The sequence below is a fragment of the Myotis yumanensis genome, unplaced genomic scaffold, assembly GCF_028538775.1.
Source record: "Myotis yumanensis isolate MYYU_CA2020_CCGP unplaced genomic scaffold, mMyoYum1.0.hap1 SCAF_3, whole genome shotgun sequence".
NCBI lineage: Eukaryota > Metazoa > Chordata > Mammalia > Chiroptera > Vespertilionidae > Myotis > Myotis yumanensis.
The window spans coordinates 196,053,446-196,076,340 of NW_027223754.1; the positions used below are offsets into that span (position 1 = coordinate 196,053,446).

Consider the following 22,895-nt stretch of genomic DNA (forward strand, 5'->3'; position numbering starts at 1 on the left):
GGTAAATGAGTCTGGAATTTATTCTAGGGTTGATTAGAAGCCATTGAAGATTTTTAAATGGGAGAGATAGGATCAGATTAACATTTTTTAAAGATCACCCTACTTATGGAGAACAGAATGCGCAGGAGTAGAAGCAGGACAGCCAGTTAAGAGGCTGCTGTTGTTCCACAGGGTTTGGATTAGAGTGCTGGAAGTAGTGCTGGATACTGGGAGGGCCAGCTGGGATTTATTTTAGTGTTGGAGTTTAGAGAATTTATGGTAGACTTGGGGCAGGCAGAACGAGGAATCAAGGCGAATTTCTGGAATTTTATCTTGAAAAACTGGGTAGATGGATGGTGTCTTTACATACATGGGGAAGAATGTAGGGTCAAGTTCTGATGACTCAATGTTTAAGAATTGGATTTGCGATGAGACTTTGGGCAAATACCTTGTCCTCAATGGAAAACTTTCCTTATCTGTAAAATGAGGGACAGACATATCCTTGAAAGTCTTCTCTACCATTATTATTTTCTGAGCTGTGGTTTGATTGTAATTCAGGGTATCCTGCGGAAATGTAAGAGCAGGCTTTAGTAGGGGAGATATTACAGGCAGGTAAGCCCTGATGGGAGGCCAAGACTTGCTGGTATTTTCTAAGCTTCCTCTGTCACCTCTGTGTATGGCAGAGAACATGAATCTGGTTGATTTCTTGAAGTCTTTTTTAACTCCTTACAAGCTATCGGACCCATGTGGAAGATTAGAGGTGAATCTTTAGTATAAGTATTAGCATGTTTATAACATTTAATTCAACAAATATTTATTAAGTGCTTGCTAAGTACTGAATAAGACTTAAAAGTCATCTCTGGGCTCTGTTAAGTTAAGGTAACTTTCTTTTTCTTTAATAGCAAAAGCAGACATGTGTCAGTTTAAATTCCACATCTATGTATTTGGTAAGCGGAGGCCTGAATAACACTGTTAATATTTGGGATTTAAAATCAAAAAGAGTTCATCGATCTCTTAAGGTAAGGAACTTGGGTGTTGTTGTTTTGTAATGTTACAGAAATGGTTATCGCACAATGTGCTTAGTTACCAAACTTTTAATGTTGAGCTTTTATAATAAAAGTAAGATGCTTCAGCATTGAAGTGAGATTTGTTAGGGAAAATAAAGATTCTGTTTCTTTACAAAGTCCTAGGTACTGTATTGGTCCTCATATTCTTAACTTCTTAGATGGGAGCAATGCCCTAAATGTCCTTTCTTCTCATCAGATATTGTTTCTTTGATTTAAAAAAGGAATAAAATGTAGAGACATTTCCAAACATGCTTGGAGGACCATTTGAAAAGGTTATGTAATAGTTAATACAATATAAAAAGTGTAATATAATAGTGGCATAGTATAGTTACTATTCTTGGCATTATATTAATCTGATTATTAGATACAAAGGTTAGTTTGTTTATATTAGTAATGTATGGCACCAAACTGTTAAAAACTAGACTCCTAATCCAATCCTGATCCCTTTTCTGTGTTCCTGCTAGATTTCTCTGACTTGATGTTGGAAAATGTCCTTGTGAACCCAGTTTGTTCAAAACCAGTTGTTTTTTTTTTTGTTTTGTTTTTTAAACCAGTTTTATTGTTTCCAAGTGGATTCCCCTTTGGATTTGGGAGACAGCCTAATATAGAGGGAGGCAGATAGGCTTTTGGGTTTGACCTGGAATTGAATCCCGGCTTTGTCACTTAGCAGTTATGTGAGCTTACACAGGTTTCTTAACCTTTCTGTGCCATTTAGTTAACTCACCTGTAAAATGGGAAAAACTGACATTTTCTCCAAGATTGTTCTAGGATTAATAATGATATATGGCTCTGGGCGGTGTGCCTCAGTTGGTAGGAGTGTCGTGTACACCTAAAGGTCATGGGTTCGATTTGTGGTTATGGCATAGACCTAGGTTGTGGTTCGATCCTGGTGCCTTTGGGGGTTATACTGGAGGCAACTGATTGATGTTTCTCCCCCCCCCCCCCCCCCCCCCCGCCCCAAATAAATAAATAAATAAATAAAATCAATGAACATGTCCTCTGGTGAGGATTTAAATAAATAAATAACAGTAATGATATATCAAGCTCCCAGCGTCAGTACGTACTCGACAAAGGGAAGCAGCTGCTGTCATCTCTCAGACATACCTTGCCCTTCTGGCTTTGGGGCTTTTGTTTTTTACTCTTTTCCATTTTGCAGGGTCTGGTTTACTTCCCCTATTTTAACTCTTCTCCTTTCTTTGAGGTTGAACTCCAACTTTATGTCTTGCATGAAGCTTCCTCTGTCAACTCAGTTCACAGTGATGCCTCTTTCTCTTTTGTCTTGACACTTTGCCTCTACCACCACTCACTTAGCTTTGTTCTGCCATTTTCGTGTTAATTTAAATGTCCTGTCTTCTCAATTGAACAGTAATACTTTCAAGGGCAGGGACGCTCCTGATAGTCAACTCGCAATAAATGTTACTTGTCAGTGGAAGTGAATTCTGTAAGGGAGACATATTGCCATTTAGAAAATTACCTTTCTATTCTGTCTCTCGTTTCAAAGTGCCTGAGCTTTATTATAGTTATGAAAAATAGATCTCTGTTCCCTGAGAAGACTTGGTGTTGATCAGATAGTTTTCTGCTTATTTGAGTAATTTTTAAAATTTGAGGAAAATGTTAAAGCAAATATTAGATTGACAAATGGATAATATTTATAAAACACAAAATTTGCAAAAACATGAAAATATGCTTTTTGAAGGTTTTATGGCACTGTATTTCATTTTTTTCTTTCAGGATCATAAAGATGAAGTAACTTGTGTAACATATAATTGGAATGATTGCTACGTTGCTTCTGGATCTCTCAGTGGTGAAATTATTTTGCACAGTGTAACCACTAATATTTCTACTACTCCTTTTGGTCATGGTAGTAGCCAGGTAAGTATGGGTTTATTCAAAATAAAGTTGATAAGATAGATTTTGAACTCTTATATAAACCAATAAGTTTTAAGTTTTTAAAATTAAGTATCTAAAATAAGCTTTTTTAAAAATAAGCTAATTCATACTAGATTGAGTATACTTACTTTATTGAGTTCAATTAGGCCATTGAATATAACATGCTCCTAGATTATAACTATATATAACAAAATACAAATACTGTTAACAGGTTAAGCTCAAAACATGATTATTAATCTTTCTATAGACATTACAGTTATAGAAGTGTTGCATAGCTCAAATTATGTTAGCTGCAGGACAGGTACATAAGTACTCTGATGGGAGTGTGATAATTGAGTGTGTTTAGGCACAGGATATATGTTTTTTTGGTTACTATAAGTATATCATAGTTCATGTATTGCTACCAGGTTAATACCAGGAGTATGTAGGGAAATGTTTTGTTGTTGTTAATCCTCACCCGAGGATATTTTTTCCATTGTTATTTTAGAGAGAGTGGAAGAGAGGGAAGAAGAGAGGGGGAGAGAAAGAGAGAGAGAGAGAGAGAGAGAGAGAGAAACATTGGATATGAGAGAGACACATTCATTGGTTGCCTCCCACGTGTCCCAACTGGGGCTGGGGATAGAACCTGTAACCCAGGTACGTGCCCCTAACAGGGAATCGAACCTGAGAATCCTTGGTGCCTGGACTGACACTCCAACCACTAAGCTACACTGAGAAGGGTTGTAAGGAAACTTTTTTTTTTTTAAACATATTTTATTGATTTTTTACAGAGAGGTAGGGAGAGGGATAGAGAGAGAAACATTGATCAACTGCCCCCTGCACGCTCCCTGCTGGGTATGTGCCCACAACCAAGGTACTGCCCTTGACCAGAATTGGACCTGGGACCCTTGAGTCCGCAGGCTGACACTGTCCACTGAGCCAAACCGGTTAGGGCAGGAAACTTTTTATAAAGGAACTAGAGCAGCGGTTCTCAACCTGTGGGTCGCGACCCCTTTGGCGGTCGAATTACCCTTTCACAGAGGTTGCCTAAAACCATCCTGCATATCAAATATTTACATTACGGCCGAAACCGGTTTGGCTCAGTGGATAGAGCGTCGGCCTGCGGACTGAAAGGTCCCGGGTTCGATTCCGGTCAAGGGCATGTACCTGGGTTGCAGGCACATCCCCGGTGGGAGATGTGCAGGAGGCAGCTGGTCGATGTTTCTCTCTCATTGATGTTTCTAACTTTCTATCTCTCTCCCTTCCTCTCTGTAAAAAATCAATAAAATATATATTTAAAAAAAAAATATTTACATTACGATTCATAACAGTAGCAACATTAGTTATGAAGTAGCAACGAAAATAATTTTATGGTTGGGTCACAACATGAGAAACTGTATTTAAAGGGCCAGAAGGTTGAGAACCACTGAGCTAGAGGCTCAATGCACGAAATTTGTGCAAGAGTAGGCCTTCCTTTCGCTGGCTGCTGGCACTGGCTTCCCTCTAGCACCTGGGACCCGGGTTTCCCTTACAGCCCTGGCTTTGTTCAGAAGGTCATCTGGTCTAATTAGCATATTACGCTTTTATTATTATAGATATTAGCCAAATTTTTTCTTCAAGAAAATTAGTCTATAAAATTCTTAATACATTTAATTTTTCAAGTAATCTAAGTTTTTACTAACTTCCCATGAAATTCTCCACAGAAATTTCTAATAAGGTGCATCTTCTTTCCATTCTTACTTTTAATTATAATCACTGTGGCCATAATTATTATTAGATAAAAGATGGGAGTGCCTCACTTTTGAAAAGCAGTTTTTTAAATCATTATATTGAGTAGTATATATTTAATGTTTAAGGAAAATACGTTTTATATTAAAAATGCATTGAAAAGTGTATTTTTTTCAAGTTTCATTTGTATTGGGGGAATAAAAGAGATTCATATAAATGATAATATGGGTGATTGATAAAAAACTTATGGATATTCAGAACAGTGAGATAGAATTATCTGATTGGGAATAAAATGGGGAATATTAATGGAGGAAGGCCTTCAGCTGGGTGTGAGACTTAATTAATTGTTTGTTTTATTTTTACTATGTTATAAACTGGCCTCCTTGCCAATCACTTGATTCTAACTTTTGTATTAGAGTTAACTCTTTACATGCCTCCATTCTAGTTGGAACCATATCGTGTTTTCTTTGTCCTCAACCATTGTCCAACTTTGTGGCTTACGTTGAAGAGATCCTCAATACCATGGGAATGGATGAATACTAAATTTAGAGATAACAAAGATTTTAATAGAACTTCGGGGGAGAGATATTATATATCTCCTTAGATGACCAAAGGCTTTCTCCATGCCTAGTCCAGAGTATTGACTCTTCATCCTTTGTGGTTTAGTTGATTTTTTATTATGCTTTAGTTGTTGAATTTCTAGCACAATCAGATGCTCAGAATCAAACAAATATATAAATATCTAAAATATGTTTTAAATACAAATATTTCTTATTCTCTGCTAGTGTTTCCTTATACTTATTTGTGATTTGGCTGTGACTGGGCCTTTTATTTAGGGATATTCTAACCCTAATGAATCAATGTATTGTGTGTTTTTTCTGTGGAAAAAAAGAGGAGATTGAGTTAGCTGTACTCCAAGTTAGTAATATCATGACAAATATTCAGTTACTAGAATATTGGTATGTCTTGGGATCATCTTATGTAGCCCACTAAATGATTTTATGGTATTGATTGAAACCTGTTACTCTCTAAACCAGAAAAGTCCTAAATCCTGTGTGAGTGCTATGTCTGTGGTTGGCTGTTATTTATATAGTTTATATAAAACGTTCTTATGAATGCTTACAATTACATAAAATTTATTCTTCTTTTTATAGCCTATTCGGCACTTGAAGTACTCCTTATTTAAGAAATCGCTCCTGGGCAGTGTTTCGGATAACGGAGTAGTAACTCTTTGGGATGTGAATAGTCAGAGTCCTCACCATAACTTTGATAGTACTCATAAAGCTCCAGCTTCAGCCATCTGCTTTTCTCCTGTCAATGAATTGTTGTTTGTAACCATAGGCTTGGATAAAAGAATCATTCTCTATGACACTTCAAGTAAGAAGTAAGTGTGGCATTTCTTAATTTAGCAACAAATAATTATCTCATTAGAAGATATATTTGTGATTTGTATAGACTTATGATTCATTAATGTTCAGGAGCTCTAAAATTTGTGTACTTGATAAGGTAGATTTTTTTTCTTTTTCCCATGCAGAAAAAATAGATGAGGTGGGTATTCTTCTTTAATTATTATTCTGTTTCCTTTTTTAAAATTTGAATTTACTGGGATGATATCTAATCTAATAAAAGACAAACATGCAAATTGACTGTACCTTCGCTACGCCTTAAGCCATGCCCACCAGCCAATCAGAGCGACTATATGCAAATTTACCCAACCAAGATGGCGGCCGGCAGCTATGGAGCTGGAGCGAGGAGGAGGCTTGGTTGCTCCAGTGATGGAGGAAGCCAAGCTTCCCACCTGCCGCAGCTGGCTCTGAGCTCCACTGAAGGCAACAAAGTTTCAATTATAGAAGATAAATAAACCCCAGATACCTGCTTTCAGCCGGCCGTGGCTACGGAGCTGGAGCGAGCAGGAGGTTTGGTTGCTCCAGTGATGGAGAAAGCCAAGCTTCCCGCCCATCCTGGTTGGCTCTGAGCTCCACTGAAGGCAACAAAGTTTCAATTATAGAAGGTAAATAAATCCCAGAATAAAAAAAGAGAAAGAGGAGAGGCTGGGAGCTTCTGTTGCCCGGGGGCTTGGATAGGCTGAAAATAGCCGTCAGCCCCTCACCCAGACTGGCCAGGCACCCCAGTGAGGACCTCCCACCCTGAAGGGGGTGTGACCAGCCTGCAAACAGCCATCAGCCCCTCACCCAGGCTGGCCAAACCTCCATGGGGTTAGGGTCCCAACTGGGGGGGTGCTTGACCAGCCTGCAAACAGCCATCAGCCCCTCACCCAGGCTGGCCAGGCACCCCAGTGGGGACCCCCACCCTGAAGGGGGTGTGACCAGCTGCAAACACCCATCAGCCCCTCACCCAGGCTGGCCAGACACTCCAGTGGGGACCCCCACCCTGAAGGGAGTGTGACCAGTCTGCAAACAGCCATCAGCCCCTCATCCAGGCTGGCCAGGCACCCCAGTGGGACCCCCATCCTGATTCGGGAAACCCTTCAGGGCAAACAAGCCGGCCCCCACCCATGCACCAGGCCTCTATCCTATATAATAAAAGGGTAATATGCAAGCTGACCCTAACAGCAGAATGACTGGGAATGACTGGTCACTATGACATACACTGACCACCAGGGGGCAGATGCTCAATGCAGAAGCTGCCCCCTGGTGGTCAGTGCGCTCCCACATGGGGGAGCTCTGCTCAGCCACAAGTCAGGCTGACGGCTGCCAGTACAGCGGTGGTGGTGGGAGCCTCTCCCGCCTCCTCAGCAGCACTAAGGATGTCAGACTACAGCTTAAGCCTGCTCCCTGCTGGCAAGTGGACATCCCCCGAGGGCTCCTGGGCTGCCAGAGGGATGTCTGATTGCCAGCTTAGGCCCAATCCCCCGGGGAGCAGGCCTAAGCCAACATGTGGTCATTCCCCGAGGTGTCCCAGACTGTGAGAGGGCACAGGCTGGGCTGAGGGATGCCCCCTCCCTAGTGCACAGATTTTTGTGCACCTGGCCTCTAGTTTTTGGTTAATAAAATTACATAGGTTTGAGGTGTACAGTTTTATAATACATCATCTGTATATTGCCTTGTGTATTCACCACCCCTAGTGAAGTCTTTCTTCACCATTTATCCTCCCTTTTCCCTCTTCTACCTCTCTACCTTTCCTCTGCCTTTTTCTCTTGTAATCATCATACTGTTGTTTGTCTTGCCTATGAGGTTTTTGTTTTTTTTTCCTTAACCTTTCACCTTTTCACCCAGTCCCCCAAACCCCCTCCCTTCTGACAGCTGTCAGTCTGTCCTCTGTATCTATTGAATCTGTTTCTATTTTGTTTGTTAGTGTATTTTGTTCATTAGATTTCACATATCAGTGAAATCCTTTGGTACTTGACTTTTTCTGGTTGGCTTATTTAGAGGACTTCTGGATTGTGAACATTGAAGGATAGCCTGCTAATGATTTCATATCTTTATTTTAACATGTATGCACATTATTCTTTTTAAAAATATAACAAAATATGATTAATTTGCTTTAAAATTAATTCCTTATGTAAAGCAGGGTGTCTGAATGACCATCATTTTGGGCTGGGTGATTCTTGGTTGTGAAGGACTGTCCTGGGCACTGTGGGATGTTCAGCAACATCCCTGGCCTCTACCCATTAGATGCCAGTAGCACTTTCCTAGTTGTGACATCCTAATGACCTCCAGTTAAGAACTAGTGGTCTAGAGCTAAAGGGCACATAATCTAAGTATCTGAGTTTGTTGTGCCTTCCTGTACTTCTTAGATTTATAAGGGTGCTTGGTTAGCTTTTTAAAAAGCTGCAAAAATGCTACAGGTGTATTAAGATACCTAACAATATATAAAAATCCTGTAAAAAAAATGGTAATGTTATTACTAGGGAAGGATCTACTGTCCTTATTAGAAGTTTACTGTTACTTATTTTACATTCTTTTTTCATTTTAATATTTTTTTTAACTAATTTACTAAGAGACCTGAGTCAGTAAGGTATTTCTCTCTTATATTGGACACTCCAATAAAGAGCTCAGCTTCAGCAGGTCGGTACCCATATTTCTCTCCTTGCTTCCTGAGGATCAAGCCACATGGGTTCAGTTAGCTTTTTGGTCAGGAGATACAGAACTAAGAACAAAGTAGCAGCTGCTCTCCTGTGAAAGGTCATAGTCCTCTTGAGGCTTAAGCAGGTCAACAAATGGAAAAGGAATGCTGGGAGACTCCTTAATTCTGAAGCTAGAGCCCTTTTTTTTTTTTTTTTTTTTGTGGAGTAGCACCCAGGAATTCTGTCATATTCATTGCCAAGGTAACAATTATTTAAAGAAATAGGTACTGCTTCTAGAACATGTAGAGTGAATAAGAAAATAGGATGAAGTGTTCAGCAGTTCCTTTATATGCCATTGCACTGAAATGTCTCTAATTCTAAATGTATGCTTTAAAATAAATGTTTGGAATATGTATGCTACTTGCCCAATTCTAAGTACCTTTGGGTTTGATATGCTACAGTTATTTATATGTCACATAAGCTTATATACCTGTATACATTCATATATCTACATAGACTTACTCTCTTTCCAAAGGCTAGTGAAAACTTTAGTGGCTGACACTCCTCTAACTGCAGTAGATTTCATGCCTGATGGTGCCACTTTGGCTATTGGATCCTCCCGTGGGAAAATATATCAGTATGATTTAAGGATGTTGAAATCACCAGTTAAAACCATCAGTGCTCATAAGACATCTGTGCAATGTATAGTATTTCAGTACTCCACTGCTCTTTCTAAGGTAAGATATTTTCTTTCTGAATTTTTTCTTTTACTAAATAAATCTAGCTCAGAATATAGAAATTTTATGTTGTCAATCAAACACAGTGTAGTTTTGCATCATAATCATTTTTATATAAAAAGCATTTAATATAATTTTAGTACAAAGCCATTTGATACTTGGTTTTAAAACTATTTTTTTTTAAATTTTATACTTAATTCTCATATTTCCCTCTTCATATTTTAAAAGGCTTTTTTGGTTCAGAGGGAAATTCTCAGCTATACTAGCAATCTTAAAATTTGTAAGGAAAAATATATGCATATTTTTAATCTAATAAGGAATTTATAAAATATTAATAACAGTAGGGAGCATTAGAAACCTGAGCTTTTAAATATTCCATTACATTTCAGTCAGGTTTAAATAAAGACTCTTCAAGTAAGGCCTCAGCTGTGAACAAACGGACTGTTCCTGTGAGTGCCACCAGTGGGGGAGCTCAGAGTTCTGGAACTGTCAGAGAAGCCACTGCCACAGCCACGGTTCTGCCACAGCCCATGACAGCAGCCGTGGGGAAAGGCACAGTTGCTGCCCAAGACAAAGCAGGTAAGTGGTGCTTATATATAGTATTTGGAGTGACCCCTCCACCCCAATATGTATAATTATACTTCCTTCAGGAATCAAGAACTCAAATTCACTCGGGTATTTAAATAAAATTATTAGTAAATATCATTGAAGAAGTGAACATTTTAACTTCAGCTATAAATTATTTAAAAATTAATGAAAAAATATTTTTCTTAGTCTATTTAGTTGAACTTCTGTTGTAAAAAATATTATCTTAAAAAACACAATAATGTCAACTCAAATTATTCATTCTTAATACTAACTAGACTGGGTGACTTTACATTGTGTCTTCAGGTTAATCAGTAGAGAATGCAATTTTGATGTCATGATTTGATCTCTGAGGTTTTTTCCTTTTTTTTTAAAGCTATTAATGGATCCTTTTATTTCATATTTTAGAATGAAAGGTAAATTAAGTGATGAAATGAATATATTTAAGTATTAAATAGTGCCTGGCTGATATTAAGCCACATACTAGCAGTTTGTTAAATAAAAATAAATGACAATATTACAATTTTAAATAATTTTTTTCTATGTTGATAAGCATTTCTTAAAGAGGAATTTATTTAGACATTGTGAAAGTATAATATGATGATAAGCTTCCCCATACCTACTATAGAATATATTCTTTGCCTGCAATAAAGATCATATTCCCTAAATTCCTAAAAACCTTCTGGTTTTTATTTTAAGAAGTATACTACACAGTCAACATGCAACAGATAGTTTTAAAAGTCTACATGGTATATATGCCAGTATGTTTTCAAAATATTAGAAATGGATGTACCCACCCATGTCTTTTTAAATTTTTAGGACAAGTACTTGACATGGACAAAAATATTTGTTGGTGCCTTTTCAGTCAGAGTTTACTATTTCCAAGTATAAGCAATGTTAATTTGTTATCATTCATAATATGGGATAGTTTTCTTAAAGTTGTAGGTATATTCACTACAAATTTTCTGTGAATAACTACATTGTTCTCCCATAAAAATTATTACATATTACGTGGAAAAATAAGTGCTATCTACTTAAAAGAAGAAAGTCTTTTTGAAAATTACTTTGAGTAATGTTTGCCAGAAATGTTTAATTAAATATATTAAAATTTCCATTATTTTAAAATTTTAATTTACTATCAATTTTATGCATAATTTTCAAAAAGTAAACAAAATATTTTTCTCATTTACTGTAAATTTTATGAAGTCTGTATTCATTTAGTTTTTAATAAGGAGGCTATGTTTAACAATGACAGCATTAATTAGGAATTGAAGACTTGGGTCTGCAGGGTCACTGATTAACAGTTCTTTCCTGATTAGCAAAGTTTCTGGCAAAATGAATTTTTGCTTTGCATCCATAGTTAGAAATTCTGTTCATTAATTTTATTTTGAAATAATTTCAAACTTACAGAAAAGTTTCAATAATATATAAAGAACTCCTGAGCTCAGCTGTCCAGCAGATTCACCATTTTATAAATTTTGCCATATTTGCTTCCTAATTTTCTCCCAAACACACACACACACACGTATGTCTATTTTTCCCCCCTCTGAAACATGTAGAGTATATTAAGTTTAAGTCTCAGGTCTATCACTTCTTACCAGGATGACTTTGGGCAGTTTTCTTAACCATTCTGAATCTCATTTTTCTCTTCCACAGATAATAACTTTTAGGGTTATTGTGAAAATCAGAGAAAAATGTATCAAAAGTGCGTGGCACATGGTGGGCACTCAATAATTATGGTGTGATTAATAATATTGTTATCATAATCATCATTATTACTATTATCATTTTAAGCTTCTTATAAAATAAATTCGAAGTTTGACAAAAAGTTCATGTTGCTTCTACTAAAGTGGTCCTGACTTAGTTATTAAAAACAAGTTCTGCAGTCTAGTTACTACTGCTTATTTTCAGAAGGAACAGCCATTTAAGGAATGAAAAACAGCCCTCTGCCTTTTTATTGTCTACTTTACTACTCTATAACAGCGGTTCTCAACCTGTGGGTCGCAACTCCTTTGGGGGTCGAACGACCCTTTCACAGGGGTTGCCTAAGACCATCGGAAAACACATATGTAATTACATATTGTTTTTGTGATTAATCACTATGCTTTAATTATGTTCAATTTGTAACAATGAAACATGAGGAACTGTATTAAAGGGTCGTGGCATTAGGAAGGTTGAGAACCACTGCTCTAAGAGTTTGGGATTCTGGTTATTGTGAGGTCAGTGAAGTCATTTGAGGTCGTAAATGCCTAAAGCAATGTTAAACTCCCCTTGTTAGTGAAGAAAAAGAAGAGGGAAAAATATCTGTTCACTGCAAATTGGGGAGAGAGCTAACATAACTTAAATCCTGCTATCTGTTAGGCATTGTGCTACATATGCCTTACAGACTTTTTTTATGATTATCATTTGTAGGTAATCAACTAAGTTATATGTTCAGAATACTTTTAAGACAGAAGCAAATATGTATATTATTTTAGAAAAAAAAATTAAAGATGGCTACAATAGCATGATGGTATATGAATAAATAAGTTATTTGATTTTGGGGGAGCCCTTCATTCCATGAAAGTGATGGTTAGATGAATCATTGTTAAATTCTGCTTTTCCCCCCCAAAGCTCACAATTGTAACATTACCAATAATATGGGTAATACGTTAATTTTTTTATTTATTCACAAAATCATATGTTCTTTTAAAAATTATTTTAAAATTAATTTTATTGGGGTGGCATTGCTTAATAAAATTATATGTTCCTTCAAATTTACTATTCTATGGTACATCATCTCGGTATTGCATTATATGTTTACCACCCCAAATCAAATCTGTTGTCACCATATGTTTGACCCCTTTTAGCCTTCACTACCCTATACCCCATTCCACCCCCCTTCCATCTGGTAACTACCATGCTGTTATCTGTGTGTATGAGTTTTTGTTTGTTTTTCTTTTTTTTTTTTTTTAATTTAAATTCTTCATTGTTTAAAGTATTACATATGTCTCCTTTTTCCCCCATTGACCTCTCCCCGGCTGTTCCCATCCTCCAGCACATGCCCTCACCCCCCCCTACTGTCTGTGTCCATGGGTTACAAGTCATTTGGTTGATCTCTTAGCCCCTGTTTTTCTTGTTTGTTCATTTGTTGCTTTCAGTTTTATATTTTTAGAACCTCGCTTCTGATAAATTTCTTTAGGTGTACTAACATTTTTATATCTAATTTCTATAAGGTTTGTCTCGAAGCATCAACACAGATATTTTATCTAAGGAAACAGACAGTGGGAAAAATCAGGATTTCTCCAGTCTTGATGATACTAGAACAAGTAGTCTGGGGGACATGTTCTCACCTATCAGAGATGGTAAGTCTGTTCAGATCAGAGGATCATGTTCTCTTGCTGGTAGTCTTACATTTTTATTCTGGCTGAGAGATGTGGGTAGCAGCTTCAGTGTAACTCTTGTGATGACAGTTTGCTCATTTTCTCAATCCCTGGGGTGGTATTTTTTCCTTTGCCATGGTATTTTAGGTAACTATATTCCAAAATATATGCTGGTAATTTTCACATGGGAAATTTGCAAATAGTTCTAAAGTTAACATTTTAATTTCTGCAAAAGTTTCTTAAAGGAAGTTTTGTATCCATAAGCAATCTTTTACTTGTATTTACTTTTTAATAAATTTTTGTAAAATCTTCGATATTGATAGATAAAAGATATCTTCCTGACTTAAAAAACTTTTGTTTCTGTGATTATTAGTATTTAATTGGTATTTATTAAATGTTTTCATGGAGAAATATGGCTAAGTGATATATTGCCTCATCTTTTACACTATGTATGAAACTATCACATACACACACACACACACACACACACACACACACTTTCCATTGCTAGTAGATGTTGCCATTTAAAAAAAAAAGCAAAAACTTTGCCAGCTTGTTGAATGGAAATATTATTTATCATTGTTGTTCACATTGTATGAACTAAGCCCATTGTTTGGCTGTGTTCTTTTAGTACTAATGTTCATTCTATTAACCTTAATGGGATAGTTCCACTGCTAATAGCAGTATTACCAATATGGGTGAATTTCTAGAGAATATTTTGGCAGGTTTAAATACTCATACTTTTTGGCCTGATAATTCCATTTCTATAAGTTTACCTAAGACAATATTCTGAAAAGCCTAGAAAGATTTGTATGTTTACTGTATAATAGTGAAAAACTGGAATGAATTTAAATGCCAACAATAGCAGGGTGTTTAAATTGTTATATGTGCCTATGGTCTTATAAAATTTCATTTTTTACTTCAAAATTGTCTGCATTATATGTTTACCTTTTCCCCCCATTGACCTCTCCCTGGCTGTTCCCATCCTCCAGCATTAATTTTCTCCAATTAATTTCATAATCAGAAACAACAAATACATACATGATTATATAGAATTACTGAGTGTCTTCTGCCTTATCCTAGCCTGAAAATACTTCAGTTGCCAGGTCAAACTCCTTTATCTTCCACCTAATGTAAAAGGGAAAGATTCCTTTTTTGCAAGACAAAGAGAGGTCAGACTGCATAGTTAGAGGAAAGAGAGGAAGGATGTGGGTGAAGGAGGGAAGAGTGGCTTGCACTGGAGTTGAAATAGGTTTCTGAAGTAAGTGCCAGTTGGGGACATTGGCTTCTGAGAACCCCTGGAGTTAACTATTAAGTTGAAGACTGTAGGAAGGGGCTTTGTGGAGGATTTTGAGTTATGAATGAAATCCTCTTTAATGGTATTCCAGATAAATAAAGAAATTTCTCTTTAATTAATTTAGCTATTTAAAAGATATTATTAGTATATGAGCCATATGCCTTTAATTTATTAGAATTTTGTATTATTAATGAGAAGAAAACATGGATGCTAAATATAGAACTGCTTTCATTATCAAGAGATTTGCAAGGATGAAACTCAACTGGTAAAAGGCTTCATCTGTTTTGGTTCAATTTATTCATCTTTTAAATACTTCTGCTTTTGTTAGGGGAAAACTAATAACCTTTAAAGGTGCATGTGTGCAATATATATATATATATTGCACAATATAGATGCACAATAGTCCTACTAATATGATAATCATTTATGACAATTTATTGGCCATTGGAGTTTTTGATGAATTTGACCATTTTTCTATTCATTAAAATGGAGTTAAGCAATATTTGGTTGGTAATTGGTAAATGAATAATATTACAGCATTGAAATTTCTGCCATTGAAATAAATTTTAATAAAACCTTAAAAACTTAATGTGTTTTATAGCATTGTATTGCTTGCAAAATGTTTTTATGTTATTTCAGTTGATTCTCAAAATCTTGTGAGATGGTCAGGGCATTATTCCCTTTATATAGATGAAGAAACTGAAGTTTAATTGTATTAACATTTGTCCAAGGTCACAAAGCTATTAAGTGTATAGGCAGAACTGAATTACAGACCTTTGGCCCTCCCTACAGTGCTTTTCCTATTATACTTGGCTGTTTCATTAGAATAACGATATATATAAAAAGCTAATATGCAAAGTGTCTGCTTGGGAGTTCAACCGGGAGAACGGGAGTTCGATCACTCGCTATGATGTGCACTGACCACCAGGGGGCTGCGCAGAACATTGCAGGTGACCAGCTGCAGTGGTGGCGGAGTGCTGAGGGAGCCAGGGAAGGAGGAGGCGGTGAGGTGGGAAACCTGATCAGTCCTGATCGCAGGCCAGGCCTAGGGGCCCTACTCATGCACGAATTTCGTGTACCGGGCTTCTAGTATCATAGAATTGTCTTTTTATATTTGCGCTGTGAAGCTAAAAGAATGAAAAGGGGAGTTTATGTGAGTACTAGCTTTAACTTTACTCAGATTTTCTTCTTAAATTTATTATCCTTGAACACTTTGGGGAATGAATAGTAATTATAAGTTGCTATAGCATCTTTTTTACTGTCTTTTAAATTTGATTTTCTAATTTTCTTACAGATGTTGTGGTTAACAAGGGAGGTGATGAGTCCGTAGGCAAAGGAGATGGTAAGAACTATTGAGAAGTATTTTAATGAAAATTGTGATATTGTGTTCTCTATTCCTGTGTAACAAATTACCCCAACATTTTGAGTTTTAAAAGAGCATTTATCATCTCATAAAATGTGGGTTAAGCATGGCTTAGCTTGAGTGCCTTTGGCTTTAGGTCTCTTGGTGCTTTAATCAGGGTGTCAATAGGGCTGCAGTCATCTCCAGACTTAACTGGGCAAAGATCTGCTTCCAAGCTCATTCATGTGTCTGTGAGCAAAGACATTAATCGGTTTATTCCCCTGTGGGCTTCTCCACAGGGAAGCTGACAACGGGCCAACTGGCTTTCCTTAGAGCTGGTGAGCAGGAGAGTGAGAGGGGGCACCCAAGATGGAAAACCATAGTGTGTTTGTAACATAAGCTTGGAAGGTATTCTCTTTGTTAGAAGCAAGTTACTAGGTCCAACCCACATTCAAAGGGAGGGGATTACTCGAGGGCATGGATCCATGCCAGAAGTCAGGGATCATTAGGGGCTTTCTTAGAGGCTGCCTGCCAAGACATATACCACAGTGTGAACCAAATGAACACTTCCGTTGTCAAATACTGATTAAAATGTCCATTGTGTTTTCCGGTTTTCAGAGTATTTTCATATACAATATCTCCTTTAAGCCTCACCACTCAGGGAAATAGATATCATTATTCACATACTAGAGGCCCGGTGCACGGTTTCATGCACCGGTGGGGTCCCTCAGCCTAGCCTGCGCCCCCTCGCAATCTGGGACCCTTTGGGGAATGTTGGACTGCTGGTTTCAGCCTGATCCGCCTGGCAATCCGAAATCCCCCAAAGGATATACTAGTACGTGAAGCGGCAGGTGGCGGGGGAGGAGCCCAAGCCCAGGCCGGGTACCGCGCCGCTCCTGCTCATCACAGCCTCGCTGTGCCTGCCACCACCACCACTTGGTAAGCTCATTGAGCGGTGCTCCTGCTGTGGGAGCACACTGACCACCAGGGGGCAGCTCCTGGGTTGAGCATCTGCCCCAGGTGGTCAGTGTGTGTCATAGCGAGCAGTCAAATGGTCGACCTGTCGAACAGTTGACCAGTTGCTTATGGTTTTATATATATAGATTTGCAGATCAGAATGCAGTAACAGGGAGTTTTACGATTTTTTTTGCATCAAATAAGGGCTAGAGCTGACAAATGAACCTGATTTCTGAATCCAAATTCCGTGTCTTTCCATCATATTAGCCTGTCTGTCATGTTAAATGCTTTTGTTAAATATCCAACATTGGAGAACATCATATGCAAACACAGCTTTTTCCCTCTTTTTCAGGCCTTGACTTTTTAACACAATTGAACTCAGTGTTTCCTCCAAGAAAAAATCAGGGAGCTTCAGGCACTTCAGTATTGCATTCTAGTCCCTTTAATGTCTTTATGGGATCTCCCGGGAAAGAAGAAAATGAACATCGTGATCCGACAGCTGAACCTAAGAAAACGTATCTGGGAAAACAGGAATCTAAAGACTCCTTCAAACAGGTATCTGCCTGAAAGTGGTACTGAGCTCACTGTGTGTTTCTCACCAGCAAGCATGATGAAGACCGTCACTAGGAAGCAGGCAGCTGCCATTGCATTTGTCCTAACTAGTGACAGTGCTGTGCATTCACTACGTAGAAAAATACTCTTCAATCTTGGTGTCACGTGTTAAAAACTAAAGGATACTCTTGAAATCTATCTCTGGATGTGATGAGGATAGCAACACAACAGATGTCATACTCTATTTTTTTTTATAAGACAAAAAACTTGATATAGCTGTCTGCAGTAATATTTTATACCTGAATTTTTTAAGAAGTATTTCCATTGTGGCGGAAAGCACCAAGTTGGTGGTCAAGGCAATTACCCTAAGTCTTAGAGTAATTTATTTTTTTATTTTATGTTTTTATTTTTATGTGTCCTTATCCCCACATTACATTCTTAGAGTAAATTGATGGTGCTATAATACAGTACTCAATATAGAAGTTAATTTATTATGAAAGGATTCAAAATGATCAAATATTACCAGGAAGTGACCAGGAAGGCTGAATCTGTTGTGCAGTATATCCATTTATTTTCAAATTTATTTTTAGGATGATATTGTAAAGATAACATTCAAAAAGTACAAAATGTCTTTTGGCTTATTTTTCAAATATTTCTGACTAGTTATAAACGAGAGGATGGGGGTGTTTTGTGTGTGTGGGCGGGTGCTAGGGTGTTGTTTATTTTTGCCTGTGATCACTATTTTAAATTATATTCAACAGCCTGATGCTTAGTAAATGAACTTTATCATGTTATTATTGATACTAGAGGCCCGGTGCACAAAATTTGTGCACTCGGTGGGGGAGGGGGGATGCGTCCCTCAGCCCAGCCTGCGCCCATTTGCAGTCCAGGACCCCTTGGGAGATGTCCACCAGTTGACTTAGGCCCACTCCCCGGGGGATCAGGCTTAAGCTTGCAGTCAGACATCCTTCGGTAGCCAGGGAGCCCTTGGGGGATGTCCGACTAAAGGCTTAGGCCCCCAAGGGATCGGGCCTAAACTGTTAGTTAGACATTCTTAGTGCTGCCATGGAGGTGGGAGAGGCTCCTGCCACCACCTCTGCACTGGCCATGAGCCAGCTTCTGGCTGAGTGGCACTACTCCTTGGTCTGACCTAAACCCTAGAGATTAGTACTTCATTTTACAACTTTTTCTCGGTTTATAGGCAGCAGCAAACTCAGACCACACAGTCGGGTGTGCGCCCAGGCCCTCCCACCCTTTGATTGCCATGGGGATCGCTCTGCGCAGGCCAGCCCACAACCCCGGCCCCAGTGGGGTCATAGGTTGCCGCCTGGCCTGCACCCGGGCCCTCCTGTCCTCCGATCGCCATGGCATCGCTCCGCGCAGGCCAGCCAGCAACTCCGGCCCCTCGGGTCGGGTTTGCTGCCCGGCTTTCCTATGGCGATCACTGGCTGGGGGATGGGGAAAGGCAGCCTTTGCCCACCCCCTAGCTCTTGCCTGCCGCCTAGGTTGCCGATCACCATTCTTCAGTCCTTCCCCTTTCGCCTCCCATCATTGGGCGTATGCAAATTAGCCGCCATCTTTGTTGGCGGTTAACCACCATCTTAGTTGGCAGTTGATTTGCATAAGGATATGCTGATTAGCCAATGGGAAGGGTAGCGGTCGTATGCTAATTACCATGTTTCTCTTTTATTAGTGTAGATTGTTTTTGATTAGTAAACTTGATTTATTTGCTTCTAGTCCTAGCATTTTTTTTCTCTTTCTATATCCCTTTTTATTTTCCCTTTATCTGTCCCTACCCACTGAATAAAAGAAAGTTGGTACAAATTATGTGGATGATATGGGTAAAGCCAGAATTTTTATATTAATTGTTTATTTTAAATGTGAAGTTTGCAAAGTTGATCTCCGGTGCTGATACTGGAAGTCTAAATACCTCTCCATCATCTAACCAAACAAGAAGTCCTGAGAAATGTGAAAAGCCAGAAAAAGAAAAGGAAGCCCGGTTACTATATGAACCCACAATCAATGGATCCTCAGCTCCAAGTAAGTACATAAAATTTTCTAATGTTTGAAAGTGTTAAGTTGGAAACCCTCACTATTTAACTTGAAAGGAGTGATCACAGACAAAATTTTAAATGTTCAAAGAGTTTAAATGTTCAAGGAGTTTAAAATTTATGACATTTCTCTAGCATAACCCTCTTACTAGAAGACAATAAAATGTACATGAATGATTACATATAACCATATTTATTTGACACTCTTGCTGTGAATTTCATTTTTGATCTCATCTGTAGGTGTCTTGATATAACGTGGTACAGATAGGAATATGGTGTAGAACCCTGTGAAAATGGGTCAATTACCTAAAATTATCTTTTTAAAAATTAAGATGAAGATTTATTTACAAAGATGTTCATCCCAACTGTATTTTTTTTTAAAATATATTTTATTGATTTTTTACAGAGAGGAAGGGAGAGAGAGAGAGAGTTAGAAACATCGACGAGAGAAACATCGATCAGCTGCCTCCTGCACATCTCCCACTGGAGATGTGCCTGCAACCCAAGTACATGCCCTTGACCGGAATCGAACCCGGGACCTTTCAGTCCGCAGGCCGACGCTCTATCCACTGAGCCAAACTGGTTTCGGCCCAACTGTATTTTTAATGTTATTTTTTTATTTGTCAATTACAGTTGACATTCAATACTATTTTACATTAGTATCTTTTTCTCCCCCCCATATTAAAGTCCTATTCGTAGAGTTAATACCACAGACCCTAAAAACTTGATCCACACTTAAAGGGATATTAGGTTCAGCTATCAGTGTTATCCATACAAAAACAACTCTTTGTGTAGAAGCAACTCTTTTATATAGATATCTGTGTTTTACCTTAAAGTTTCTATGGATACATTGCATTAGCTTAAACTCTGGGGCTTTGCCTGTAGCACTACTTTACTCATGTACTCTGTTGGTTTATCTAGTTTGTGCTGAAGCTTGTCACATTCATCTCTTATAAGAGGTTTAGAGATTCTTCAAGATCAGTTCTTCTGTCATATGTTACTACATTAGTCAGTGGCAATTCATATATATAGATAAATGACTATTAGAAATAATGTCATAGAAAGTTTAAGATTTGTATTCCAAACAGTGCATTTTTCTAAATGTTATAGGAACACTGTTCTTTGAGTTTTTCAAGTTTTCTCATGCCAAATCTTATTTAGAAATGTTTGATGACTCTTAGTCCAAGTTGACTGTTATTATTTTCTTCATTGTTTTGTTTTAGATCCAAAGTTAGCATCCTCTGTCACTGCTGGAGTTGCCAGTTCACTGTCGGAAAAAATAGCTGATACCATTGGAAATAATCGGCCAAATGCACCATTGACATCTGTTCAAATCCGTTTTATTCAGAACATGATACAGGATACATTGGATGACTTCAGGTAGTAACCTTAAAACTTGTAAACAACCCGATGCCAATTGACAGGAGAATGTACACATCAGTATAAATCAGTGAACTACAGATATATAGATCGTGAATCTTGAAAATGTGATACTGGATTATTTTCTAAAGGTACACTACTCAAGACTACATAGTATATGGTACTCTTTATGTAATGCTCAAAGCAAGCAAGTTGAAATCTATTCAGTAGAGAGAGATTCTATGTTATACAGATGTACTTGTAAAGCATTTTTTTGCTTAAGCAAAATTCACCAGAGTAGTATTGTCTTCTTTCTTGGGCTTCTCCCAAGAGTTAAGTGATGGAATCAGAGAGGAGCATACAGGAAGTTTCTATGATTTTGGTACTGTTCTAGCTTAGAAATTGTATGGTGGGTGACTGTTTTCTTTTATTATTATATTTCATGGTTTTCATGTATTCTTTTGTAAGCATGAATTAATAGCATTTTATTGAATAAACTGTTATAACCACCCAAATAACACCTTCCTATTTTATCTAGACGTATTTTTTAATGGCTAAAACATAGATAATAGTTAAAACATCATAACCTAGTATATTATCTGTATTTCATTGTAATATAAACCTGTGTCTTGATAATTTCTATATTAAGGAATGTAGTATAGTATAGTGGAAGTAGATAGCCTGGGTTTATATTTTAGGTCTGCTATTTACTGGCTGTATATCTTTGGATAAGTTATAACAACTCTGTGGCTCAGTTACTTTATTAGTAAAAAGGAGGTAATAATTATAACTGGTGGTGAAGCTTAAATAAGTTCTTACATTTAAAGTACAAGAAAGTGCCTAACACATAGTAAATAAGTGCTAGGTGTATTGGTATTTTTATTAGTGTAAAAGTTGTTAACATCCAATAATTTGAAAAATGAGAAAGCTTAAGTAGTTTCTTGAATGATAAAGAGTTGGTAAAACTGTTACAATTCTGACAAGTATTTTATATTCTTCCCTAGAGAAGCATGTCATAGGGATATTGTGAATTTGCAAGTGGAGATGATTAAACAGTTTCACATGCAGTTGGTATGTATGACAAATGTTATTTTAAGTGAGTGTAGAGTTGTGGATCTGCAAAATCCATTAAAGGGCGATATAGTTGTTACTTGTTTATATCTAGTTCCTATGATAAATAAAGAAGGAGTTTTAGAAATTTAAAAAGTAAAATAGTTTTTAACTAGTCACTTTTCCCCCTCCCCCGTGAAAGAGAGGCACCAAAACAACCCCAATTGCCTGCCTCCTTAGGCTCTTATTGTAACAGCAGCTTGAACTAAAATTAACATCTAGATCAGTGGTTCTCAACCTTCCTAATGCTGCGACCCTTTAATACAGTTCCTCATGTTGTGATGACCCCCAATTTCATTGTTACAAATTGAACATAATTAAAGCATAGGGATTATTCACAAAAACAATATGTAATTATATATGTGTTTTCTGATGGTGTTAGGCGACCCCTGTGAAAGGGTCATTCGACTCCCAAAGGGGTCGTGACCCACAGGTTGAGAACCGCTGGTCTAGATACAATCAGCAGGGTAAGTATCCTTGAGAAAGCACATGCTTCTACAAGGACAGGTCTAAAAGACTAAACATAGAGATTCCAGCAAAGCACCTGGGGGCTTGGACTTGTTTGGAAAAGTCAAGGCAGGGGCTGCCGCCTTTGGCAAAGTCCCCTCAGAGGCCCCCAACCTTTCAGAGAACCTTCCTTACAGACTTCCAACCAAGTCCCATGCTTCTCCACACATCCCCACCGAGTCCTCCTGCAGAAACCCATGTTTACTACATAGCTGATTACATTGTACAAAAGTTGGTATTTTTAATTTTGTGAAAATTCAAAAGATGTAAGTTATCATATGGTAACTCTATGCTTAACATTTTGAGCAAAGTGTTTTCCAAAGTGGCTGTACCATTCATATTTCTACCAAAAATGCCTGAGGGCCC

At 37.7% G+C, this 22,895-nt stretch overlaps 1 protein-coding gene across 4 annotated transcripts in view; it reads left to right on the plus strand.

The window, feature by feature from the left end:
• Window positions 1-22,895, plus strand: part of NEDD1 (NEDD1 gamma-tubulin ring complex targeting factor) — a 33,586-nt gene that overhangs the window by 8,211 nt on the left and 2,480 nt on the right. For all 4 annotated transcript variants that reach the window (XM_070410866.1, XM_070410867.1, XM_070410868.1 and 1 more), the window contains 11 exons: window positions 882-998; window positions 2,778-2,918; window positions 5,798-6,027; window positions 9,206-9,407; window positions 9,797-9,986; window positions 13,208-13,336; window positions 15,946-15,993; window positions 17,303-17,505; window positions 19,389-19,542; window positions 20,777-20,933; window positions 21,917-21,983. In XM_070410866.1, coding sequence (XP_070266967.1) covers window positions 882-998; window positions 2,778-2,918; window positions 5,798-6,027; window positions 9,206-9,407; window positions 9,797-9,986; window positions 13,208-13,336; window positions 15,946-15,993; window positions 17,303-17,505; window positions 19,389-19,542; window positions 20,777-20,933; window positions 21,917-21,983 — 1,638 coding nt within the window. The remainder of the gene's footprint in view (window positions 1-881; window positions 999-2,777; window positions 2,919-5,797; window positions 6,028-9,205; window positions 9,408-9,796; window positions 9,987-13,207; window positions 13,337-15,945; window positions 15,994-17,302; window positions 17,506-19,388; window positions 19,543-20,776; window positions 20,934-21,916; window positions 21,984-22,895) is intronic.